The following is a 26,601-nucleotide window of genomic DNA, read 5'->3' as shown; positions in this document are numbered from 1 at the left end:
ATGCTTTGAAAGTGGGCACATCCCTCTTTTGGCCAATGATGCTACACCTGTCTACTGCATTGCTCCCCAAAATTCTGCATTTGTCATATGCTCCAAGCTCAACTTAACCCGGTTAACTAAACTTTTATAAGTTTTATTATTTTTTTCCAAGAAAAATAAGACAAAAAAACTCCAGGCTCCCAGGGGAGTCCCATTTTTTTTAGTATCAACTACAAACATACCATGGATCAATTAACACCCCCTCCCCGCCTCCCTTGCAACAATCTGAACAAATGCCTTTGGGGTGGGGGGTGGGGGGTGGGGTGAGAAGGCAAAAGATGCTTTGGCAAACGGTACAAGGACAAGGAGTGTGTGTGTAGAATTCATCCATCCAAGAAAGGGGGGGTGGAAAGGTGGACATGTGTCTAAAAAGTGGGAGATTGGAACACACTGCGTCTTAGAAATCCAACATTTGAACCAAGAGGCAAGACAGTAACCCCAAAAATTAGTGGGGAATTAGTGGAGGGGGAGGCGTAACAAAGGAAGGCAGGTTTGTGGGACTGCCTCTCTAGGCATGTGGTGAAACGGTCACACGGAAGAAGCGAAAGGAACTGGGCAGTAAAAGTTGTGTAAACCAAGTGATGGAGGGTGGGGGTGGGAAATCCAGCCATCCAAATCCAGCACTAGAAATCTGTGTGCTTAAGCAGTTTTCAGTACATGTTGTAAATGGCTAGGGACATATTTTGATGCGATCAGGGACAGAAGCCCAGAGCCACCAGTTTTTACAGCAGCTGGCTCAGAGGTAAGATTCCATGCCAACTGAAGCAAAAATTTAAAAATGGCAGATGAACACAACACATAACATTTGCAAAATTATTCTACTGCTACTTGTTGGGAGGGCCCACCACTGTACAGAATGTAGTGTGCGAGCACACCCCAAAAAATTCATGGATTCTTGGCATTTCGGCTTAAGCTACCCCTGGCAATTTTGCAGATGTCACAACCACATTTTCAGACTTGTCTGTGCCTTCATAAAGACTAGCAACTTCTATTGCACACACTGTGTGACTCCATTGTGTGCGTGGCATGCCAGGTTGTTAAAACTGTCCCCCTTTTCTTTAGCCACAGGCTGGAGGCACAAACAGGGTTTGATAAGCCACAGGAGGCAGATATTGTACAACCCAGAAAATGCCAAGTTTGACAGACGTAACTTAGCAGAGCCTTGGACTGTGAAGATGCTGATCTCTGCATTCCAATATAAGCACGTGCCAACTGAACAGACAAGAGACAGCCTGGGCAATGGTCGGAGGTCGTACAAAGCAATGGCAGAATTCTGCTCTCTGGAAGATTTGTGCATATCCATCCATTTTCTATGAATTTATGCAAGCTTCTTGTGAAATTGGGATTCAAAGGTGGCTGGGCTTGTTTTGCAGAATCAGTGGGGTGCTGAGCTTGCAGGCCGTGGCGCTCTGCCCCTCCTAGGCGCACAAGTTAGTCAGGTTGCAGAATATGCTGTTTCTGAGGGCTGAACCGGGGTTCTCTGACCACACACACTTTGGCGTTTTTTTCAGCATGGTATACACAGCTTCGGCTATGGGGAGGCGGAGAGTACACACACATCGACTTGGCACTGTAGGGGGGGAAACAGTGGCAAGACCCGCAACAAAAGAGCTGAGCTGCTATGGGTCCTCAAAGCGCATCTCTGTGTAGACCCCAAACCCCCTTTTCCTTGCCGTTATTTACAATGATCCCCCCGCACCCACCAAGCATCCAGGTTAGCCAATTTCTTCCCCGCAACCCCGCGTGGTCCAGTCACTTCAGATCTCCGCTCTACGGCCTCTCTCCGTTGCTGTGGCCTTTGCTTTGGGACAAGTCATCCCCCACTTCCCCGTCCTCGTGCACCCGCTGGTGAAGCGTGAGGTTGCGCAGCTGCCGGAAGCTCTTGCTGCAGCTCATGCACGGGTAGGGCCGCCCTGCTGCAGCGGCCACGTGGATCTGCTGGTGGGCCGCCAGCTTGGACGGGTAGCAGAAGCTCTTCCCGCAGCGGTTGCAGGGGTAGGGCCGCTGCCCCGTGTGCGTGCGGCGGTGGGCGGCCAGCTTGGAAGGGTAGCAGAAGCTCTTGGGGCAGTCGGCGCATTTGTACGGGCGCTCGGGCGTGTGGATCCACTGGTGGGCGGCCAGCTTGGAGCGGTGTCCGAAGCGCTTGGGGCACAGCGTGCAGGGGTAGGGCCGCTCGCCGGTGTGCGTGCGGCGGTGGGCCGCCAGCTTGGACGGGTAGCTGAAACTCTTGGGGCAGTCGGGGCATTTGTACGGGCGCTCGGCGCAATGGGTCCACTGGTGCGTGGCCAGCTTGGAGCGGTACACAAAGCGCTTGCCGCAGTCTTTGCACTGGTAGGGGCGCTCAGAGGGCAGCACGGCCGGGGGGCGGGGGCGGCGGGGCCGGGCAGGCTTGGGTGACTCCGTGGCGGGCGGCGAAGACAGAGCCGCGGGTGAAGGCGACTTGGCGTTCTCTTTCAGGGCCTGCGAGTCTGGAAGGTGGGGAGAAAGGAGGGTGTCAAAAGCCGGGCATCCTCATCAACCGAAGGCCATTCCTGCATCTCCTAGCCATTTCTCTGCCCCACCTCTCTAGCTTCTCATCAGTCCAATCACTAAATGCATGGACTGGGGAGACTGATGCACCCTGCTGCCACTCACCTGTACAATCTCTGTAGTTCCCTGTGGAAGAGAACTGATAGCTAATTCCCTTTAGGAATTGTAGCTCTTGTAGGGGAACTAGACCTCCTAAGAACTCTCAGCACCCTGAACAAGCTATAACTCCCAGGATTCTTTGCAGGGGGGGGGACTCTAGTTGTTGTTAATACTTTTATTAAAGTTTTTTCATAACATGCCTTTGTTTTCGAACCATTTTGGGAGTCAAACGGACTCCCAGAATGTATTAAGTTCAAGGACCAAGGTACCACTGTAATAGCATACAAAGTCTTCTCTTAAAAGTAGTTCTTAACCCTTACTGCATATGGTCATAGGCCCTCCCAGCTCTCACCTGGAATCTTTATCCTCCCTTTATCCTCCCTGTCACCCAATATTTCCCCGCCTCCCACCCAGGGCCCCTCCATCAACCATCTACAACCCTCAAGAGTGTACAATCCCTGGACCCTAATAAAATTTCCAAACAGAGAACACCAAAGAAGAAAAGAAAAAGAAAGAAACAGGGGAAAGAGAGAAAACGGGAGAAAAAAGAAATAAAGAAAAAGAAAAAAAATCCCTTTTTCCATCTTCCAGTTACATTTAAAATTTTATTTAAGGCATCACTCCACGGTTAACACCCATCTTCTCCACTTTCTGTTAAACAATATTTATTTTGTCTCAACTTCATTCATTTCCCTTTGGAGGGAAAGCCATAGCTGTTTAAAGCGATAGCACAGGGCTTTAGATTTACAGTGGTGCCTCGCAAGACGAAATTAATCCATTCCGTGAGGCTCTTCGTATAGCGGTTTTTTCGTCTTGCGAAGCAAGCCCATTGACAGCTTAGCAGATTAGCGCTATTAGCGGTTTAGCGGCTTTTAGCGGATCCGCTGATAAGCGGCTTATCAGCGGATCAGCTGATAGGTGGCTTAGCGGCTTAGGAAAAGGGGGGGAAAGGGGAAAAAACCCGCAGGAACTCGCAAGACATTTCGTCTTGCGAAGCAAGCCCATAGGGAAATTCGTTTTGCGAAGCACCTCCAAAACGGAAAACCCTTTCGTCTAACGGGTTTTCCATCTTGCGAGGCGTTCGTCTTGCGGGGCACCACTGTATGGTGCGCACATGACCTAAGTCCTAGGAGATCAGGTCAGGATGCCCCAGGCTGGCTTTCCAGACGCCCCCTTACCCGCAACACTGCTGCTCAGAGGGTTGGTGCCCACGCTGATCTTGCTGTTGCTCATGCAAGGCTGTTCCCCCCTTTCCAGCATCAGGACAAGGCTTGGTCGGGCGAGAATGTAACCTGCACAAACAGAGGGAAATGGTTTTATCACCATGGCATGGTCATCCATCGTGAAGATAGAATAAATAAAGAGAAACTCGGGAATCAATGTTCTGAGAAGCGAAAGACAGAAACACATCCAGTCAGATGTTCCTTTTACATTGTTTGTTCCGTTTCTGCTCGTTGTGGGGGGCAGAGGGAGACTGAAACCTTGTCCTTGGCTGCTAGAAATCCTACAGAGCCACTCACTCTCTGGCCTGGGAGGTTGCTCGTGCACTTTCAAGCCTGCTTATCTAGGCCTAAGGACTAGGAACTTGGTGGGGCTTTTTGAAACAAAACAAAACACAAAAAAAGTATTTATATATTTATGTCTTCACTAAGAACCTTGATTTGGCACGCAGTAACAGATTCCTGGTGCTGCCGCGGGACACTTGGCCCTAGGCACAAGGCATCTGTGTGCAAAATAGGAGTCGTTGGTTTCCCTAAATAAATAAAAAAAATCAAAAACCAACTTAAGTGGCTCCGATTTTGATTGGAGGAGCAGAGCTGAAGGCTCCCACCACCACTGGAGATTTTCCCTCCAGAAGTTATTAGCCCTGTTTGAAAGGGATGGAGGGTAGAATAAAGGAATGCATTTTTTTAATACCAGTAGCAGTGGTGATGGGGATTTTGACTGGGGAAAAGAGGGCAGGGAGAAAAAATTAAACAACTGCCAGCGACCCCCTGGCACTGCAATTCGAATAAAAACTGCTCGCTCACTCTCCTGCCAGTGATGTGGGCTTTCTGGGACATTTTATGTCCTGATACCCCAAAGCGATTGGGATTCGATTGAGCATGCTTGACTTGCATTTAGTCAACAACATTTCTAAAAATATGCACCCTATGTTCATTTTGCTTGTTGAATAAGTATCTCAAAAGTTCCCCCAATAGCTTTTTAAAGAAGGTATTTAGTGGGGGGGGGGGAATGGTAACTGCCCTGAGATCTACGGATATAGGGAGGTATACAAATTTAATAAATAACAATGATAAATAAAATTTGAACTGACATATTTGATTGTCGGGGATGGGAGGAACACAACAAAGCACGCTCAGCATAGGAGAATGTTACAATCAAACCAATTTAGAGTTTCTTCCAGATTATTTCTTGTCAAAATACTTACACATAGCTCAATTGCACACGCTTTTCTTTTCAAATGAAAATCTGTTAATACGCTCATTTCAGCGTGCCTTGGAAGCTGCCAACTGGACTCAATATAGCACTGGCATCCCATTCATTATGTTGCTAATTAATCTTAATGAAGCAATGCATCGTAGATAGAGATTTAACGGGGAAATGTATAGCAACGGGAAAATGTATCGCCACCCCGCTCCCATCACTCACAACGACATTTAATTTAAAAAATAAAATAGAATGCAGAAATCCAGTCCCCTCACATCTTGTACAGGCTTGTAAACAGCCCCATGCCTGGTCGCCTATGGCGAGCAAGAAGCAGCTCGAGGTGACTAGGGAGGCCAGATCTGTGCAAATAGGCCTTTCCCCCGTTTCCAAGCCTCACATAACCTTTATGAGGATGCGCAGGCAAACGGGCTGGTTATTTACAGGCTTGGCCTCGGTTTTGCCATGGGTCAGGCAGGCAGCGTATGGATCAGAACTGTGTTAACTAATGGTACTTCAATCGCAGGGTTCCCTCATGGCTTTGTGTCTCCCGAAAGGCCCCAGGATCCAATTACTGCTCGATTCTGCTCTTGGCCTAAGTGTGGAGTTGCTATGGAAACTCGCTTGGAATACAGGCCAGAGAGGAGGAGTTGGTGGATAAGGCAGAGAGGAGAAAGAAAACTAACAGCACTTGCAAACCAAGTATTACAGGGGAAAGCTTTCAGATCAGATGGTGCCCCATGAAAAGAGGGCTGGACCCCAATATCCTCCCTTCCTGATGGCAGGAAACTACACAAACAATATCTGCTGGAAACAGACTACTGGCCGTGCTGGCTGGCACTGGAGACAGTTGGGAGGCCAGCAATGAATTGGGACCACGTCCACACATTTAAAGCACCGAGATGCCCCTTCACACAGTCATGGCTTTCCCCCAAAGAATTCTGGGAATTGTAGTTTGTTCAGGCTGCTGAGAGTTGTTGGCAACGCATTCCCCTCACAGTGCTACAGTTCCCAGAGCTCCTTGCGAAAAGGGACTGATGTTTCGTTTGTGCCGTTGTGTATTTTTTGTGTTTTTATATTGTAAACCGCCACGTGGTCCCCGGATGAAGAGTGGGATAGAAATTCAATTACTAATAATAACAACAACAGTAATTCGCAGAAATCACATCACTGCACATGTTTCCTCAGTTGAGTAAGTCGCTTCAGAACAGCTCTGACTTGGGCAGGTACCTCTTTCAAGAAGAGGCCTTTTTATTTCTAGGGGGGAGCGATGCCTCAGGATCTAGCAAGGCAAATGTTTGTATATGCAACAATTACAAGCAAAACAGCTTATATAAACTATTATATATAAATAGCTTATATATACACAGTATGTTTAAAGAGCAAGCTGTTGGCTTTCCAGGAAAGTTCAGTTTCACAGTCTGAAATCCCAGACACACTTATCTGCATGCAAGCACCACTGGAAACCATGGGTGCTACTTTTGAATAAGCACACATAGGATTGTGGTGGAACAGAGTTGTTTGGTGCTGGGCCCAAATCATTTAAGCATGAGCCCCCTGACCTAGTTCCTTAAGAAGAGGGAGTGCAGGATGTAGAGTTTGCACCAACCACGAACCACAATGTTTTCATCAAAGCATTAAAAAAAAATGCAACCAAGGCAGCCATCCTCTGCACACTTCCCTGGGAGTAAGCCCCATGAAGCAGAGTGGCACTTACTTCCCAGTAACACAGACAACAGCTCTTGCTGCTATGGGGCAGCCCCCTTCCTGTACAGCTGGCCCTCCTTCCCCAAAACCAGTCAGGCAGTGGACAGGAGACCAGGAGCTTGAAATATGATTCGTATTACCACCGAGGGAAATCTGGATTTGGTGCAATGCACCCGGCTTCACACCATATTGGGGTGTGTGCTTTCAAACCGGTTTAGTCTTTTGGGGGGGGGGAGGGGCGGAGAGGAAAATAAAACTGACCCCTTCTTCACCGGGACGCGCCAAGGCCTGGAGCAAATGCAAAACCGCCTTCAAATCCGAATGCAGCGGGGACTCCCCATTTTTTGGCACCCCACCGCTGGGCATCCCTCGCCTTTTCACCGCATCTATGTATGCAGCTGAGCAGTTGGGCCTTCCTCCTGCTGCCCGCCCGCCCCCTCGCTCCCCCCAGACGCCACTCACCGGCCCGGGAGCCTCCCCCGGCCTCAGGCTGCCTCTGGGGTCTCCCCTTCATGAGCCGATCGCGCCGGGTCATGCTGTCCCCGCGGGGGGCCAGGTCGTGCGCCCCACCGCATCCCTTCCCAGGCCGGTCCCCAGCGACGGGCGGGCGCAGCAGCAGCAGCACCAATCCGGCTGGCTGGCTGGCTGGCGAGGAGGGGTCTTTCCTTACTCGCAGCTTTCTCGGCCAATCCGCGCCTTCCCCGGTATTTATTTATTTATTTATTTATTTTGCAAAGTAGGGGTATGTGTGTGTTGGAGAGGGAGGGGGGAAATGTAATAAACGTGATGAGGTTGCGATGACGGCTACGGCCGTCCCTGGGAGCTCTTCAATTTGCAGACCTAGACCCCCACCATCGTGCATGCAACTAAATTCTGTTTAGAACAGAAATCATTCATTCCAATGAGTCTGCTCTGAGCTGGGCGAAAGGGAGTGGGGAGCTGGATAAGTATTATTATTATTATTATTATTATTATTATTATTATTATTATTATTAAATAAATACTCTTGTTAGCAATGTTTACTTGAAAGCAAACTCTTGCAAAATCTTACTCATGCATGGTTACTGGTTAGTTAAGACCCTCTAAATAAATAAATATACAAAACAAAACCCCTCTGGACGTCAGAGGATGCTGCTACCAGCCTATGCAGTAGGGCTACTTGGAAATAAGCCCCGCTGAGTTCAGGGCCACTTACAGCTTAAGCAATTATATACATGTGGCCGGGTGCTTCCATGCAGACATATTTCGGAAAGAAGACCCGCTAGATCTTACTGCCCAATATATAGCCAGCGCTATATAACGATGCACCACCACCTCTCCGTTCAAAGCCATATCCATATCCAGTTACAGGTAGGTAGCCGTGTTGGTCTGCCGTAGTCGAAACAAAATTTAAAAAATCCTCCCAGTAGCACCTTAGAGACCAGTAAGCTCATACCAATAACAAACTTAGTTGGTTTCTAAGGTGCTACTGGGAGGATTTTTTTTATATCCTAACCAGGTTTACCTAGCAGTAGGGAGACTCTGGACTTAACCTCTTACACGCACCTCCTTCAGGATGGAAATGTGCTTGGCTTCAGTTCCTCCACGATGTGGCACTGCCAGCCAGGTTGCGCATAAGGGCCCTGCAGCACCTTCTGCTGAGAGGAGGACATCTCCCCTAGCTCCTGTCCTGGTGGCACCAAACTTTAAGTCCCATCCCGTCGATTTCAACGTGGCTTCCTTCCAAGAAAGAAGGAAGCTGATTGAATGCAGCAAGGTACTTGCCTCGAGGACTAACCTGGATATGAGAAGGCTGCGTGGGTGTTTAATTTTGCAGCCTCTGTTCCTAAAGAGAGGAAGCTGGTCCTTAAGTCTGCCCTGGGGCGGCAGAATTTTACTTCTTTAATGCCTGCTCCTTAACTCGAGAAAGACAGGGAGGGTGGTGCTAATTTTCAGGGAAGAGAGGAGCCCACCTTTTCTCTGCATTACTATTGCTTACTATTAAGGCTGCAGCCCTGCAGACGGATACAGACTTTAAGGCAAGGCGGTGTTGGAAGGAAGGAAATGTTATTACACCTCTACCCCGCCTTTCTTCCATGGAAGTCCAGGGGGAGGCGTTTCCCAAACATTCCTCATGATCTGGACACTGACCAGACCAGAACCTGCGTAACTTGAGCCGAGATTGTTGGAACAAGATGCCTTTAGGCCATGATGTCCCAGGACCCTTAAAAACAGACAGGATTTCAGAGAGACCCACTTCGGAAGATCATATTGCATCAAGGGGGTGGGTGCGATTTTAAGAGAGTTTCTTGCATTGGCTTTAAAAAAAAACGTTCTAAAGAACTGTATTATTCTCCCGCTTTTCTTTTACGCATAGATTTTTATGCTTTGGGCATGCAAATAATAAATTATTATTATTAAGCTGCTTCTTAGAATGCACACTAGGCGAATGAAGCTGAGGAAGCACAGGCAACGGGAGTAGCGAGGAGCTCTTCAATTTGGTTTAGTTTTGGAAAGTACCGTACATTGAAATGCAAAACTCCGCGCTGCCTAGAAGTGCGCGCGCGCGCAAACAGACGGGAAAATGCGATAATAAAAGTATATATTTTTAAAAAGACTAAATCACAAGCAGCCGAAGGAAGCGCGATTATACAAAAACCAGAAGCAATCTATACGGAACAGAGAGGAACTACCTGCAGCAGAATCAACTGAGCAAGCCTTGCTGGCAAAATGAGCACGCCCGGGCAGAACCACCTCCAGGGATGATTTCATATTCACCCCTCCGCCGAATGGTTTCACCCACAGAGGAGCGCGGATAAACGACGTTTAACGGTGGCTGGAGACGGACAAACCTAATCGCCTTTTCTTTTTTGCCAATGAGCTGCTGTTCTGAGTTCAATGCTGTCCAGGTTTTCCTCCAATAGAAAAGCCTTCTGGACGTGTAGCAAATGCAGCGTTTCCCTGGCATGCAAACATCTAAGCTGCTTTCCACTGGTCCATCTAGCTCAGTATTGCCCACACTGCCTTGGCAGCAAGCCATCTAGGATTTCAGACGAGGGTTTTTCCCCCAACCCAGCCTAGAGATTGAAACCCAGGACCTTTTGCATGCAAAGCAGATGCTCAGCCACTGAGCAGCAGCTCTTTCCCTCGTTAATGTCTGTGTTTCAAGCTAGGGTTAGTCACACTCCAGGAGCGGGTCAAAGTTTTAAAAGGGTGGGAGCTATTTACTGATGCTGTGTTAGGATGGATGGATGGGTGGATGTGTGAGCATTATTATATACAATCGCCTTTGGAAAATCTCTTTGTGTTCCAGAATAGTCTCGCATTAAGTCAAGGCCATTTTTACCAGGGATGAAACCTGGGCATTTAGACGTTGTGCCGAAATTTGCCAGAACCTGTTCTGCCTCCTATACAGGCATCCCCGCCCCGCCCCCTAGATAAAACAGGAGATGTCAGTTTGCAGCCTTTTAAATAAGTAAGTAAAGAATAGGGGCATTTCTACCTGCAAAAAAAGAAGGCTGTGTTCCAGTCTTTGGTGGTGTAGTGCTTAGAGGGTCCAACAAGGACCTAGAAGAAGAGGGTTCAAATTCTCACTGGCCACAAAGCTCACTGACTGCCTCTCACCCTAACCTACCTCACAGGGTAGCTGTGAGGTTTAAATGAGGAGGGAGGTGGAGTGCCATGTATGCCCCTTGAACTCCTTGGATAAAAAATGGGATATAAAGGTAAAGGGACCCCTGACCATTAGGTCTAGTCGTGGCCGACTCTGGGGTTGCGGCGCTCATCTCGCTTTATTGGCCGAGGGAGCCGGCATACAGCTTCCGGGTCATGTAGCCAGCATGACTAAGCCACTTCTGGTGAACCAGAGCAGTGCACGGAAACACCATTTACCTTCCCACTGGAGCGGTACCTATTTATCTACTTGCACTTTAATATGCTTTCAAACTGCTAGGTTGGCAGGAGCAGGGACCAAGCAATGGGAGCTCACCCCATCACGGGGATTCGAACCGCTGACCTTCTGATCAGCAAGCCCTAGGCTCTGTGGTTTAACCCACAGCGCCACCCGTTCCATTTATAAATGGAATAAATAAGGAAGGAAGCCCAATAAAAGATCACTTTTTTCTACCATGATCTGCTGTGTTGCAAGTAAAACCTCTTTCCCCGTTCTCTCTCTCTATCAAAAGTACCCACCCACACAATGCAAAAAATAAAATTAAAATGTATTTTCCTCCCGTCTCACGCAAGAATACTGTACATCTCTTGCCCTTTGGGCTATAGAAAACAACAATGTTAAACATTGAAATTGAAGCATAATTGCACTAGTTAAAGATTTCCAGCTCCGCACCCTAACGATAATGTATATATATACCTCGACTATGTGCTCTGGCTATGTATATCCATATCCCTCCATATTGTATTGCACCAACAAATCCCACTGCCTCACCTTTTACACACAGACATGCCCTACCCTCTAGTGCTCGCACAGCGTCCCCCAAGTCACACAGCAAACTGCAATAATATCCATGTAGCTTAAGTACACACATTTTAGCGTTGTAAAACAGAAAAACGAGGCTGCCCTTTGCACAAAGAACGATAGCATGTAATCGTTGCAGGCTTCTTGTTTACGAGAACCTCCCTGCACGTAGACTTTACATCTGCCGGTTCAGCTCTACTTTGAGCTAGCCAGGTGCCCTTGCCTACCTTTGATTTTAAAGTGTTACAGTGATGGTAGTTCATTGATATGAACGATATACCCACTTTGTGAATGTGGATTAGACTACCCTACTTTGTGAGTGGAAGAATATATAGTATTAGCGATAGTTATGCTGCTGGGACAGGTGCATTGCATTTCCGGGGTGGGAGGCCCAAGTCCCAGATTTTTTGCACTGGGCCATGAATCTTCTGCCCCCCCCCCCCCCATTTTAAAAACCTTGTTTTTTAATTTATTTTAATTTGTTTACAGGATGGCCATGCATGCTGCAAAGTGCAGTGCTGGTGATGCCCCAGCCAGCCAGAGACTTAAACATACACCTTTGCAGATAATCACACACATGCAAATAGTATTCAACAGTGCATCTTAGCCTGGTGCTCTGATTCAATTAAATACTTCACAGTGGCCAGTCCCTAAGACAGTACTGATCAGTGACTGCAGAAGGTGGGAAAGGTAGGAACCTTAGGCAGGAAGAGGATTGAATAAAGCCTAGCCAAAGGAAGATATAATATACTGCAAGGCAAAAAGCTGAAGGTTCTTCATTGTTATCCATGTGTGCATGAATGGACTTTGTGCATGAATGTGTGTTGAAGGGGGTGAACTTAGCCAAATGGGTTTCTCTGGAATGTATTATCTGAGCAATCAATCATCTGGTGGAGTCAATCTGGTGGAGTCCATAAGAACGCTCATTCCTAGAATGTGTTTATCTGGACAAGTTGGCTCTCTAGCTCTTATCGCGACTTGTGGCAAGGGTTCTGTGCTTTGCCCTTGGGACCAAAGCCCAGGTTAAGGGTTTGCTGCCAGTAAATCTTGTGATTACAGTAGCATTAAACAGGACTTTTTGGCACGCCAGCTCTTGCTCCTGCGTTCATAAAAAGGTTCATCGGTTGGCAGGAAAAGCCAAAACAAAGCTGCGTGGCGCTTTAAGGAGGCTCGCAGCCCGCCCACTTTTCCGCCGCCGCTCCTGACCCAGCCTCTGAACTTTTAAAGGGCGTCGCTCCTCTCCTTTCATTTCCACCAAGTGTGGCGCGCCCGATGTCTCTGTCCCGGAGATGCCCTGCTGCAGCCGCGGCTGCTCTGCGGGTCCTGGGCGCCGCTCCGGCCCGGGCCTGCCTTCCCCGGCGATGCTACTGCGTCCGCACCGCGCAGCGCCAGGGGCTGCTCTTCCGACAGGTGAGCTGATCCGAGGCGCCCCCTCCTCCACCGCGAAGGGTGGCAGGCAGGATCGGGACCCTTCTACCCCGCTCTCGAAACAATAGCAGCAGCAGCAGCAGCAGCAGCAACCTTACATTGAATTTATTTGGCAGTACTGTTGGTTTGGGTGTGTGTGTGTGTTTGTGCTTCTGTGGGTTGCCAACGTTTCCCATCCCATAGGGCTCCTCTGCCTCTGTGCAGGGCTGCAAGGCAAGCAGAACTTATACAGTTGCGAAGCTGCCTTCTCCGTACGTTTAAAGCACATAAACACACACGTACGGATTCTGGGAAGTGTAGTTGTGTTAAGGGTGCTGGGAAGTGCAGCTCTCTGAGGGCCAAACTACAGTTCCCAGGGTTCGTTCTTTCTTTTAAGGAAAGGGAGGGGGGCAATGCACTTTGAATGTACAGTGTGTGTGCAGGTGGAAAGCTCTGCTGAAAAGCTCCACTTGCTGATTTTTGTTTGCTGTTCCAGATAACTGGAAGCCGCCTAGGGTACTTCCAAGGGGTGTTGTTGTGGGATCAGCATGCATGCATGTTTCTCTGGGCAGCTACATTGTGGGGGCAGAGGAGCTGGGATTTTGGGTTCCATTTCCTGGATGCCTTATCTTCCTTTTCGCCACTTGTTCCTGGGCACGTAGGCTTCAAAGTCAGCTGAGTTCCACAGAGCTTCCTTCCGAGTAACTTCTACCCTGCTTTTCAAAGCTAACAACAAGTACATTTACATGCAATCTTTTCTTCCAAGTGGTGTGTATCATTCTCCTCTTTCCCATGTAACCCTCACAACAACCCTGTTAGGCCGAGACGAGCGCATACAAGCCATCTCCTAGGGACCGAGGTCCCCTCGACCCTCCCAATAAAATATTTGAGGGCTCCACCCCCCCCCAAAGTTGATAAGCATTCCCATTCAAATAGTATGCATGTCTTATGATAGATTATGTGGGGTGGGCCTTACCTGCCCCCCATATTTTATTCAAGTTGGCAGCTACTCTATTCTGAACTTAAAAATGGAAAGTGTAATGCTGGTGGTCAACAAAAAAGATTTAAAGACTCTCTCAAGGCACATCTAAAAAAATGTAGTATAAACACTGACAACTGGGAAACACCGGCCTGCGAGCGCTCCAATTGGAGAACAGCCTTCACCAAAGGTGTCATGGGCTTTGACGACGCTCGAACTCAGGACAAAACGGAGAAACGTGCTAAGAGGAAGGCACATTTGGCAAACCCTCACCATGATCAACTCCCGTCTGGAAAACCTATGTGGAAGGATGTGTGTATCCAGAACTGGCCTCCACAGTCACTTATGGACTCACTGTTAAAACCGTGTTTATGGAAGACAATCTTACTCAGCTACGAGTTATTGCTAAAGATTCAAGTTGGCACTCATGGCTGAGAGGCAGTGTGCGGCCCAAGGTCATAAAAGGCTTCCCATAATAAATAAGTAACAGCATATAGGAGTGCATTCTAGTTTTCTCTTTCTTCCCTCTGCACCCGAAATGTAAGCATATATGTGCTTGACTGCAGCCAAAGCTGGTCCTAAAATTAAGGCGTCAGATGCTGAGGGATATTGGGAGACAGGGCTGTGTGTACCACGCTGAAGTAAGACTCAGCTAAAGCATCATGATACCACAGTCACAGTTTCCTTCAACAGAATAACAGGAGCTCTAGTTTGTTAAGGGTCATGAGAATCGCTGGGAGACCACCCTATTCCCCTAACAGAGTTGCAACTCTCAGAGCTCCCAAAGGAAGAGGGACTGATTGTTAAACCAAGTTTGAAACCGGAGCTCTGGGAGAGGAACGGTAGTCTCCCAAATACTCTCAGCACCCTTAACAAGCTATAGCTCCCAGGACTGGGAATCCAGGACTCTCTATAGTGCTGTTCTGCTTTAAATGCAGAGTCCAGACTGGACTAGCATTGGATAGAATCCTGCATAATCAGGTCTAATACAAATGTTTATTTACTTATCATTTATTTTGCTAAGTTGTAATACATTGTCTTTCAGTTTACTGTGCTTTCTTAAATACAGTTGTTATATATTTCTCTTGAAATAATTACCATAAATTAAATGTTTTGATGTGTATGGACCCTTTTTTAGGTTATCATATTATTGTCTCACTTGTATTGTTGACCATCTTGACATTTTTAAAACAACAGCAAAGCTGGACTCCAAATCCCTGATTCTCGCCCCCTCCCTTTTTTTTTTTTTACCTTCCCTTTCTCATAAGGTCCCAGGTTGGTTTGCAACGACATAATACACAATTATTTTATTATTCTAGCTGAAGACCTTGTAACACTAATACCAATAAAATAATAGAGAACATGCATCCATGCTGTAAAAGATACCGGAGATACCAACATCTTATCTTAATTTCAGATAACTTTATCTATAGTTATGCAGACTTTTAAAACTTTCAGGATGATAAAACAAGCAAACCATGTTCAAAATGGAACACAGTACTGGAGTTTCTGCTAGATTCTTGGGGCTGCAATCGGTTTGATGATTAACTGCACCTTCTTGACCCCTGGGTCCAGCCTGCTTGGATATAAGCAATGTTAGGAAATAAGTTCTTCTGTGAGTAGGTCTGGAACTTACGACCTGCATCAAGAATACCGATAGAGAAGTCAGTGGTAGGAATATAAAGTTCTGTGCCATTGGAAGCCTTGCTAAGATCTGGAGAGTAGCCAAATTGGGCAAGAGTGGAAGATTGTGTTACACCTGAGCGATTCGGGAGCAGGGAGCAATTAGGCACATTTAAAAGATCATGGCCATTTCTTAATTTTATACGAAGAGCCTCAAACCCAGTGCATCTCTGGGATTGTAAGAACTCAAAGAAAGCAGCACAGCTTTGAGAATTTTGGTCCAACATCTTGATTCAAAATGGCATATTCAAGCATAGTTAAAAACCAGCTCCCTCATCTCAGGTGCCGTCATGCAAAATTTAGCTACAATGCATTACGAGGTGTCCCAACGCATAGACAACAGGCAGGCAAGCAACTTTCCTAAATAATATAATTCCAAATGTAATGTGGGTATTTTTATATAGTCGGTTAACACAATTCATAGACCGCTTCATCAAAGAAAGGAAGAAGAATCTTTAAGCAGGTTACATAAAATGATGCAAATATTTAATAAGAAAGTCAGACGCAGTCAAAAAATTTAAATGATTGTATGTATGTAACTTCTTAAAACTGCAGAAAGACCAGAAGAGATTTTTTTGTTTTTGTTTTAAAGCAAGTATATGGAATAAAAATCACATGTCTGGGTAGGCTGGCCAAAACAAAAAATTTGTTTGTTTTTAGCAAGTGCCTAAAGCAGTACAACGAAGGCACCTCCCTAATACTACCCTGAAACCAGGCAGGCGCCTTCACTGTATTCTTTACAGCTCCTGCTAAAAACATGCTTGCTTAGGCAAACCTATCCAGAACGCTTGGTGGGTGTTTTAATCTGGATTTTAGTTTATCATTGACCGTAAATATTTTTTTTCCAAATCTTTTAAACAGTTGTTTTAAACTGGTTTATTTCATTGTTTGTTTGTTTTCTTTTTGTAAACCGCTTTGCAGTTTAGTTTAGTTTTACAAACAAGTTGTATATATAAATGTTGTGAAATAAAGAAAAGAAAATAGGCCCAGAGCATAAAAGAACCAATGCTGAAAGATCCAACTCCTTACATACGAAGGCACGTAAAATATTTTTCTGTTGTGGGAGTATATTTGTGGATGTTAATTTGGAAAGAATATAAATCAAGAGATTCGCCAGGGCAAGGGATTAGAAGCCCGCTTCCTGCTTTAACCACTAGGCCTGGTGTGGAGGCACTCTGGCCTATGTGCTAATGCACTTCATGTTGCCTTTGGCTTACGGCCTCCAGCTTCTTCTCCATGTGACTGTGTTGTCACAGTTGTTGCTATTATTAGGGGCAGGGGTCCTTTTCTTCCTAAGCACAAGGGCCACTGAAGGAGGGGGCTGCTTTGGGGGGAGAGGGGTCCTCAGACACTCCCACCTATCACCTTTCATGGACTAACCAGATATATCTCTGGCATTCCCCCCCCCCCCCAGCTCTTTGAATCAGAAAGTTCCACATATACCTACTTGCTGGCAGATTTGAAGACCAAGGAGGCGGTTCTGATAGACCCAGTTCTGGAGACAACCAAGAGGGATTCGACACTGGTGAAGCAGCTTGGTCTGAATTTGGTATATGCAGGTGAGAGGAGGAGGTTTTTCTTCGGTCCTGGATGGATCAAGGCAGTTGGAGTAGTGTAATATGCTCCCAAGGAAGCCCACAGGTTCAGAATCCTTGCATTTGTTTACAAAACCCTGAGCAACTTAGTTCCTGGCTAATCTAGGTACCACCTGTACACCCTTACGGCTCAGCCTCATCACTCAGAACACCTGTAGGAGCATTGCTGGTCACCCGCCATGATGGTCACCCTCATTTGACATCAGTGTGAAAACATGCCTTGGCCCAGTGCCATGGGATGCTCTTCCGAGAGAGATTCAGCACGGCATCCTCTTTTTCCACCTTTAAATGTTTGATGAAAACTCAGCTATGCTGCCAGGCTTAGGCAAACAATTAAGAAAGCATCCCCTGTAATGGTTAGCGAATGATCTGTGGTTTTAAATTTTTACTTTTTTTTATTGCATGTGTGTGTGCATTGCTGTAAATCACATTCATTTTTTTTCCTTTTTTTGAAGTAGAACAAAACCTCATTATTCCCTCCTCCCTCCCTCTCTCCCTCCTTCTTTCCCCCCTCAACCGCACAACATCTATGACAATAGGGTCTTGTATGGAATGTAAATAAAGCGTGAAAAGGACTCTATGAATTGAGAGTAGAGATGCTATATGTACTTGTACTTGTTTATTTATTTTTTTAACACAATAACATCTTTAATACAGTAAAAACAAAATTTTAATACAGTCAAACCTCGGCTCCCGAATGCCTTGGGAGTCGAACGTTCCGGCTCCCGAACAATCGAAAACCGGAAGTGAGTGTTCCAGTTTTTGAATGTTCTTTTGGAAGCCGAACTTCCAGTGGGGCTTCCGCGGCTTCCGATTGGCTGCAGGAGCTTCCTACAGCCAATCAGAAGCCACACTTTGGTTTCCGAACGTTTCGAAAGTCGAACCGACTTCCACAATGGATTCTGTTCAACTTCCGAGGTATGACTGTTTATGTGTACATATAATGAAATTGCAAAAAGAAAAGTGGATTTTTTTTCCCAGCTCCCAAGAGCATCTTGGTCAAACCTGGCCTTCCTGGGTATTGCTAGGTTAAAATGGAACAGAAAAGAAATGGTATATTCCACTTTCTACCACTAGGTAGCGGAAGAGTAGAATAATAGAATTGTACCTTTGAATCAGGAAGGAGATGGTAACCATACTGGCCCAAGGCATTTTGGCACCTGAGGCAGCAAAACGGCCTGGCCTGAGTGTGGTGTTAGATCTGTGGTTCTCCAGAAACATTTAGAGGACCAATCCCATCATCCCTCAACATTGGCAATGCTGGCTGAGACCAATGGGGAGTTGGAGTCCCAATAACATCTGGGGCAGGGCACAGGCTCCCCACTTCTTTGTTAAATGCTTTGACCTTTGTGTCTTGCAATAATAACCTCAAGCTTCTTTTCCTCTTTCTCAGTCAACACTCACTGCCATGCAGACCACATCACAGGCACCGGATTGCTGAAGAAGCTTCTCCCAGGTTGCCGAAGTGTCATCTCCAAACATAGTGGCGCCTCAGCTGACCTCCTAATCCAGGAAGGGCACACCCTCAAATTTGGGGATTTTGTGAGTTTGTTTGTTTGTTTGATTGATTGATTTTACACCCCACCTTTTCCTCCAGGGAGCTCAAGGTGGTGTACACACGGCTCTCCCCCTCCTCATTTAACCCCCACAACAACCCTGCGAGGTTGGTTAGGCTGAGAGACTGCAGCTGGCTCAAGGCCATCCAGCAAGTTTCACATCTGAGTGGGGATATGAACCCTGGTCTCCCACTCTAAGCGCTATATCACACTGGCAATTCCAAGGCTTGAGTCTCATGGCATGTTGCCTTGCTGTCGTTGCAGGCCCTGGAAGCTCGTTCCACCCCTGGGCACACGGACGGATGCCTGACGTATGTGCTGAATGACAAAGGCATGGCTTTCACTGGCGATGCCTTGCTGATCCGGGGCTGTGGACGAACGGACTTCCAGCAAGGTACAGAGGCCTTGTGGATCTAGTTATATCCAGGGAGGGTGGTCATACCAGGGTGGAGTCTGATCTGTTGCAAGGGGGAGGGAGCTATGGGATCTGGGTCAGTCATAATGGCTGTCATCTGTATTAGAGGGCAGCTGCAAGATTTATGGGGAGACATGGGCTGTCGTGTTCCATTTGACAAATGATACCCATATTTTTTTGCCTTAATCTGAATGTGTCTACCTACAAAAGCACTGTATTTCTCCCTGGCCACATTCAGACCATACATTTGAAGTACCATGGTACTACTTTAAACAGTCATGGTTTCCCCCATAGAATTCTGGGAGCAGTAGTTCGTTAAAGGTGCTGAGAGTTTTTAGGAACCCTTTATTTCCCTTACACCAGAGCTACAATTCCCAGAGTCCCTGAGGAAGAGGGACTGATTGTTAGACCACTCTGTTTATTGTAGCTCTCTGGAGCAAGACTCTTTGAAGGGGAAAAATATGGGATGGTGTTTCAATGAAGACAACATCATGTGGGTGTTGTGGATAAGATTTACAATAAGCTGTTGTGTAGAAATGTGCAACCACCTCTACAAAAGAACAGCCCTGTAAGGGGTGTATGTGTTTTCTTCCTCCCCACTTCGAATGAACACTTAATGCCCGGAGTGGACCTCACTGGTCACCCCCTAATGTCCACACACATCCCATTAATGTGAAATGGGCTTTTAGGCACCTTCCATGCATCCAGAAATGCAGATTGCCTAGGGTTCTGAATGCATGAAAGAGCCTTACACATTTCTTCCTATATACATAAAAATCTAATGCTGTCGTCATGCTGTGCAGTTCAGGTAGCCACACCAACTGCATGACAAACAGCAGGCAGGAGAGCAAGGAAGCAGCACTGATGGCAGACATTTAACAGATGAGGGGGAGGTGCTTCACAGAGTGCTTTAGTCAGCTGCTCTAAAGGCCCCCCTCCCACTGTTAAAAATGGGTAACAAGGGGGTGGGTGTAAAGGTGGTTGGTCAGATATGGGGAAAGGTCAGTGGGCAAATTGGTAGACAGCGTGGGCAGCCGGTGCCCCAGTATATGCTCCATAGATGCTTTCTTTGCACTAATGCTTAAGACATAGATGTCAGGGGCATGGCCAGAGGGCATACTGTTGGGAGTCAGGGGCCATATGCATAGTGCTTCTCCGTCCCCCTGCCTGCCTATGCATTCACTGAACAAATGGGAGGAATGTGTTGAAAACCCTTGTCTAAAGCAGCTGTCCTAGAGAATCAGGCTGGCAAAAATAGTTGATGTTGAAGGAAACTTGGCTCAGCAAGGCTCTCTGTCTCATCCAAGGCAATCCAGAGACCCTGTATCGGTCGGTCCACGAAAAAATCTTCACACTCCCTGGCCACTGCCTAATCTACCCTGCCCATGACTATACTGGTAAGTCGGGGTCTCAGATTTGATGCTGGGGGGGGGGGGAGCAGCGCTGTGGTACAACGGGCACTGGATGACAATGCATGTTCTCGCTCAGTTCCTCATTTTCCTTAAATATCTCTGTTGCGATCAACACAGTGCCTTGTGGTTCTCTTAGAGACCGATAGATTTACTGTGCTAGAAACTGGAGAACCCTTCCACAGATGCACAAAGTGTTGTGTTGTTTTATTGAATGAAATTTTATCAACCACTTCATACCCCCCAAAAAGTGCTGTACGTGGATTTAAAACATTAGTATGCAACTGAACAGTATATAGATAGAAAGGAAGGCAGATTGTTCTACAGTTCACAGTGTGCATGGCTGGAATCAACTCATAGGAAGGCTTCTTTAAATAAAAGTCTCCAGATTAAGGACTGCTTCACTAGTGTGTTTCGTACATGAGAGTGTGCTGGTGAAGCAGCACCCAGCAGAACTGAACCCTCCTGCCCTCTTCAGTGCAGTCAGAAGTGAGGGTGGGGCATATGCTTAATTAGGGTTAACTGTATGCCTAATTAGGGATTTAAAAGAACCCTATTTAGACATTAACCCCACACCCTGACTTGACTTGGGCTCAGGTTGATCTGGGTGTTTCTCAGATCGGGGCAGGGGTGTGCACAACTGACATACACACACACACACACACACACAGAGAGAGAGAGAGAGAGAGAGAGAGAATATACACATTAGAGCTACCACTTTTTTACAACCTCATGTTCCTGTTGTGTACTTAAATGAACCTTTGACTAAAAACAAAAGGAAAGAACTTTCATTTCCAAATCTTTTGAAAACAGGTTACCTCGAAATAAATAAGTCATTTTTTTTGCAAATGTAACTATAATGTGTCATGTAATATGCATAGCATTTATTATAATACAGGAAAAATAGAGCTTGCAAATTACTTGTACAATGTTTTGTACATTGTACAATGCACATCACTTCTTATTGCTTGTAATAAATGAGATTGTGGTTTGTCTTTCCTTTTGCTGCAGGCATCATAAAGTCCATCCCTTTATGATGCAGGAAATCATTGGGGGGGGGGGTTGAGGGGGAAAGTCAAAAAGTTACAGTATACTTACAGGGACACATAAACATAGGTGTAGAAGGAAACATTTGTAAAAGTGAAGTCGAGAGGTCATGAAATGTGAGAGGCAGTAGCTCTGTTCAGGCATTTGAGATGGATTCATAAAGAGGCTAGCGAAGGCCCCATTGCTCCACCAGAGACTTTCATTGGCCAGGAAAGTGAGGGTTGCAAGTGTGTTGAGCTAAGCGATGTGAGGAGCCCCGAGGTGGAGCAGGAAGGGCCAGAGCATGCAAGGATATTGGTGGCAGGGCTGCCTGCTGGTTTATAGTCACGACAGTAGAACTCCTGAATGAGACCAAAGTCTGTGCTATGCAAATCTCAAAATGTCCGCCTGCCAACTGAGGAAGATAATTCCCACATTGGTAGGCCCAAAGAGCTTTGCCTTGATAAATCTATGTGAGCCTTTTGGGTGCTGCGAGACTCTATTTTTTCTGTCCTGGCCCCCCTTGATGCATCTCCTCCTCCCTTGCAGGCCAGACAGTGTCCACAGTAGAGGAAGAAAAGACCCTGAATCCTCGCCTCACCTTGCCCCGAGACGCCTTCGTTGAACTGATGAACAACCTGAATTTGCCCAAGCCAAAACAAATAGGTGAGGCTGGCTTCTGGTACAGCAGAGCAGCATTTATCTGGAGGCTGCCTTCTCTCAGCTGCAAGCCAATATCTCTCAGCTGCAAGCTATTGTGTCTTCCTCAGAAGGATCCTGGGGGTTGTGGTTTGGAAACGGTGCAGAAAATTATCTCATTTTCCTAACCTCCTCCACTTGCTGGGCCAAGATAGCTTGCCCTATCTTGAGCCAGATGGTTGGTCCACCTAGCTGAGCATTGTCTACACTGGCCGGCAGCAGCTTTTGGGGATTTACAGCAGGAGTAATACTCTCAGCCTTGCCTAGAGAGGCCAAGGATCGAACCTGAGCCACAGCACTTCCCTTAAGGAATATCCAAGGGATTGGCTTTGTCTGTGCTAGACATCTTAATCCCCCCAAACACTTCCTAGGGTGTAAGTCTCATAGCACACAGTGGGACTTACATATGAGGAAACAGAGCATAGGATTGAGTATGGTGTACCTCCTGATGTGTGTTTGTTTGCATTTATATCCCACCTTTTTCTCAAGGGGGTGTACGTGGTTCTTCCCCTCCTCAATTAATCCACACAACAACCCTATGAAGTAAGCTAGGCTGAGAAGCTGCGACCGGCCCCCAGACCTGGCGATCTTCCCGGACAAGTGGGGATTCGAACCCTGGTCTCCCAGGTCTTCGTCTGGCATTCTAACCACTGTACCAGACTGGCTGGGTTGCAACTCACATCATCCCTGACTGTTGGGTGTGATGGGTGTTGGAGACCCTCAGAATCTGAAGGCCCATTAAGTTCTCTGGCTCAATTCCTTTGGCACTTTAACTTGGGAGCAAGTTATGTTGCTGTCTATAGGACTTGCTTCAGAGTAAACCAGAATTAGGCTGGGCTGCCGGGGTGCTTAGTGGCTGGTCTGAGAGGTGGGCAGCCATGACTTCTTGGGTTCTGTGTCCAGCCACAGAGGGAGGGTGATTCCTATAGGAACTCAGGGGAAATAATCTTTCTGCTCCCCCTCATCTCCTGCAGATTTTGCGGTTCCTGCTAACCTCAAGTGTGGGGTCCAAGATGTAGCTGCCTAGATGCACCTTCTGACTTCCCAAAGATACAGGTGACCTAAGGCATCCCTTGCAGCAATGGGATGGTTTCATGGCATACAAACAATCTCCTTACCACACTCTGAAGGAAGATGACAGTGATTTATTTGGAAAGATGTGTGTGTCTTCAGATACACCCTAACTTGGTTTGGTTCCTGATCCTCCTGCCTATTGTGATCATCAACCTCTTAATTCCAGCTCCATGACCTCAGTGGCCCACTTTTCTTTGTCGATTTGCACTGGCTGGACTTTCCCAGCTCAACCAGGACCCATGTGATGTTTTTGTTTTCCAAGTATGCACTGCATCAAGATTTTTGCTGGGCCTCGAGATTCCTTGCCAGAAGACAGAGTCCCTTGCACTGTGAATGTTCTGAAAACTCGGGTTTTGTGCCTGAGAAACTCTTATCACTGAGAAAAAATAAAATGCATTTGTTATTAGCCGGCTTCACTTCTGAATAGTATGGGGTTGATTTTTATGGAGCAGCAATGGGAAATCTTGTCCTTACGGATGGCGTTAGCCAATGGTCACATCCACGCCATGCATTTAAAACACACGAGAAACCTGGGAGTTGTAGTTTGCAAATGGTGCTGGGAATTGTAGTTCTGGGACTGTTAAGCTACACTTCCCAGAAGCATTTGGTGGAATCAAATGTGTTTTAATTTATTATTATCATCACATTTCTGTCTCACCTTTCCTCCCAAAACCTCATGGTGGCATAAGCACTTCCTGCCCTACTTTTCGTTTTATACTCACAACAACTCTGTTTGCCTGATAGACAGTGACTGGCCAAGATCACCCCATTGACAATCATGTACAATCAAGTAGGGATTTGAGCCCTGATAAGAGTCCTTAATCCTGCACACTAAGCACTACACTACACAATCTAACTACTACTACTTCTTTGGCGATCACTCGTAGCCAAGTAAGATTGTCTTCCATGAACACGGTTTTAACAGTGAGTCCGTAAGTGCCTGTAGAGGCCAATTCGGGATCCACACATCCTTCCACAGTGGGGACATTGGTTTCCGGGCGGGAGTTGACCACGGTGAGGGTTTGCCAAGCGAGCCTACCTCTTAGCACGTTTCTCCCTTTTGTCCTGAGTTTGAGCATCTTTGAACCTCTTTTGTTGACCACCAGCAATGCGCTTTCCATTTTAAAGTTCAAAATAGAGTAGTTTCTTTGAAAGACGATAATAAGGCATCCAAACAACATGACCAGTCCAACAAAGTTGATGTTGAAGAATCATTGCTTTGACACTGGTGATCTTTGCTTCTTCCAGTGGATGTGGCCTACAACTCCCATCATCCCTGACCATTGGCGGAGAGGGATGGGAATCATTGTCCAATAATTTAAATCAGGCCGGCAGCTCACCTAGTCCAGCATCTTCTCACACTGGCCAACCAGATACCCATGGGAAATCTGCAAACATAAGAGCCCTCTCCCCTCCTGTGGTTTCCAGCAAGTGGTGTTCAACAGTATTATTGCCTCCAACTGGCAGAGCAATAGCTGTCATCACTAGAGGGCATTCATAGTCCTCCATGAATTTATTCAACCCTCTTAAAGCTGTCCCAAGTTGGTGGCCATCTCTGTTGTAACTGTAAGCTCCTTGGAAGAAGAGACATCTCTCTTTTTTTGATGCACCCTTGTTCATGCTGAAGGGGCTGAAATAATAATCTTTGGCCATTACAAGTCTCAGCTCAGAGACTTGTGCTGGCTTGTAGTTGCAAGTTCTAACCGCTAGATAGTACTGTTTGCTCACTGGGGTGACTTGCCAGCAACTGTTAACAATAACAGGTAGCTTTTCTGAAAGGCATTTCTTGGATCTTCTGATGACTACTTTTTTTTAGAAGCATTTTAAAGATGAAATTGCCATGGGGGCAGGTGGTTGTCTGCAAATATGAGCAGAGACATGGTTCTGGGAATGTGCACTCTTTGCTTCCTCATCCGGGACTGAGTTTTGCATGAATATTGTTCCTCTCCTTTCTCAAACATTGACCTGGGAGCGTTCAGAAACAGAAAATCTACAAAAAACAAACAAGCATCAATGTCTGAATCAAATGCCTTGCTGTGGTCCCAGTATGCAAGGGAAGTGGGTGGGTGGGTTAAGGCAGGCTTCCTCAACCTCAGCCCTCCAGGTGCCTTTGGCCTACAACTCCCATGATCCCTGGCTAGCAGGACCAGTGGTCAGGGTTGATGGGAACTGCAGTCTCAAAAACATCTGGAGGGCCGAGGTTGAGGAAGCCTGGGTTAAGGGAACCAGAGGAGGAACAAGCAGAGGAGGGGATGTAACAGCTGTAGCATCTCTGTGTTTGGGGCTCTTGAAAGAAACTGTTGGGGTGGAAAGCTGCCAGATCACAACTTGACCCTGACTTGACTGTTTCATTTTAAAATGCTATTGTGCTGTTGGGGTTTTCCAGCTTGGGTTTCCTTGCAGCCTTGGGGTTTTCCAGAAGTTGTGGATAGAATGTGGAATGTATTGCTTGCTGCTAGATGTTGTGTTTGAAGTGTTTGAAGGGGTGGGGCACAGAGGGAGCCCTTCTGACTTTTTCATTGTGTTGTGTTCAGAGTTCTCACTCTTGGGGAACCTAAACGGTTTGGGCAGGTCATTGGGGCAGAGTTCCTGGGCCCCTCTCAGCAGGATGAGCAAGAGGGCTCCCCAAAAGCAGCACAACTAGCTTTCCACGGCTTTAATCTAAGGTGATTCCAAGGAGTTGCAGTGAAGCACAAGATGGCAATACAGTGGTACCTCAGGTTACATACACTTCAGGTTGCATACATTTCAGGTTACAGACTCCGCTAACCTAGAAATAGTGCTTGAGGTTAATAACTTTGCTCCAGGGTGAGAACAGAAATCGTACAGTGGTGGCGTGGCAGCAATGGGAGGCCCCATTAGCTAAAGTGGTGCTTCATGTTAAGAACAGTTTCAGGTTAATAACGGACCTCTGGAACGAATTAAGTGCTTAATCCGAGGTACCACTGTAGAACAAAAACTGGATAAAATAAACCCATTCTGGGCATTAGTAAAACAAACAAAAAACCAACAGAACAACCAAGTAGTATCCAGTTAGCTCAGCTGGTTAGAATGTGGTCTGATAATGGCAAGGCTGTGGGTTCAATCTTCATACGGGCTAGCTGCATATTCCTGCATTTTAGAGGGTTGGACTAGATCCACAGGTCTCTTCCAACTCTACAGTTCTATGATTCCTATCCCTCAAGCCCTCCCAGCCCTGTTGCAGACTGTCCTGTACAACCAGGCCTGACCTAATGAACCCTAAAGTTGCGGTGTTTTGACTGGATCTGATTCTGCTCTGTTCCACCCGCACCCTCCTGTGTCCCAGGGTGCCCCACTGCCCTTAGTTCCTGTTATCAGCAGCTGGATACTTTGCCCCATGATCTTCCAGCTGTACAGAGTGATGTGGTTGCTCAGGGGTTCACAAGAAAGAGTAAAAGTCCCTTCTGCGCTGCTGTTGTATCTTCAAGCAGCAAAACTGCATGGACTCCAACTCACATCAGCTCCAACCAGCAGAGCCAATAG

The 26,601-nt window shown here is 46.8% G+C and overlaps 2 protein-coding genes across 7 annotated transcripts; one reads left to right on the top strand and one right to left on the bottom strand.

The window, feature by feature from the left end:
* Nucleotides 1-117: 117 nt before the first annotated feature.
* On the bottom strand, nt 118-9,594 carry ZNF575 (zinc finger protein 575). Of its 4 annotated transcripts, none has more exons than XM_081869486.1 (3): nt 9,474-9,594; nt 3,846-3,959; nt 118-2,507 (listed from the first exon to the last, which is right to left on the bottom strand). In XM_081869486.1, the coding sequence occupies exons 1-3, from the start codon at nt 9,550-9,552 to the stop codon at nt 1,810-1,812; spliced, it is 891 nt and encodes a 296-aa protein (XP_081725612.1). In that variant the 5' UTR covers nt 9,553-9,594; the 3' UTR covers nt 118-1,809. The 4 variants fall into 4 exon arrangements, with proteins under 4 accessions (XP_081725612.1, XP_081725613.1, XP_081725614.1 ...); XM_081869487.1 differs by lacking the exon at nt 9,474-9,594 and adding an exon at nt 7,264-7,392; XM_081869488.1 differs by lacking the exon at nt 9,474-9,594 and adding an exon at nt 5,914-6,221.
* ETHE1 (ETHE1 persulfide dioxygenase) lies at nt 7,314-23,503 on the top strand (the record flags this gene model as incomplete). Of its 3 annotated transcripts, none has more annotated exons than XM_081869498.1 (7): nt 7,314-7,505; nt 16,738-16,882; nt 18,312-18,460; nt 18,739-18,868; nt 20,197-20,286; nt 21,874-21,990; nt 22,998-23,503. In XM_081869498.1, the coding sequence occupies 7 exons, from the start codon at nt 7,314-7,316 to the stop codon at nt 23,048-23,050; spliced, it is 876 nt and encodes a 291-aa protein (XP_081725624.1). In that variant the 3' UTR covers nt 23,051-23,503. The 3 variants fall into 3 exon arrangements, with proteins under 3 accessions (XP_081725624.1, XP_081725626.1, XP_081725625.1); XM_081869500.1 differs by lacking the exon at nt 7,314-7,505 and adding an exon at nt 9,919-9,954; XM_081869499.1 differs by lacking the exon at nt 7,314-7,505 and adding an exon at nt 12,456-12,664.
* Nucleotides 23,504-26,601: the final 3,098 nt, after the last annotated feature.

This window comes from Podarcis erhardii (genome assembly GCF_964252035.2).
Source record: "Podarcis erhardii genome assembly, chromosome: 7".
Taxonomy (NCBI): Eukaryota; Metazoa; Chordata; class Lepidosauria; order Squamata; family Lacertidae; genus Podarcis; species Podarcis erhardii.
This window is presented reverse-complemented; position numbering and strand designations above follow the sequence as displayed.

Coding starts and splice junctions, on each gene's coding strand:
- ZNF575 (XM_081869486.1), bottom strand. CDS start 9,552: ATGAAATCATCCCTGGAGGTGGTTCTGCCCGGGCGTGCTCATTTTGCC. Junction 3,960..9,473: donor CTCAGTTGATTCTGCTGCAG/GTAGTTCCTCTC, acceptor CTGTTTGTGCAG/GTTACATTCTCGCCCGACCA. Junction 2,508..3,845: donor TCTGAGCAGCAGTGTTGCGG/GTAAGGGGGCGT, acceptor CCCACCTTCCAG/ACTCGCAGGCCCTGAAAGAG.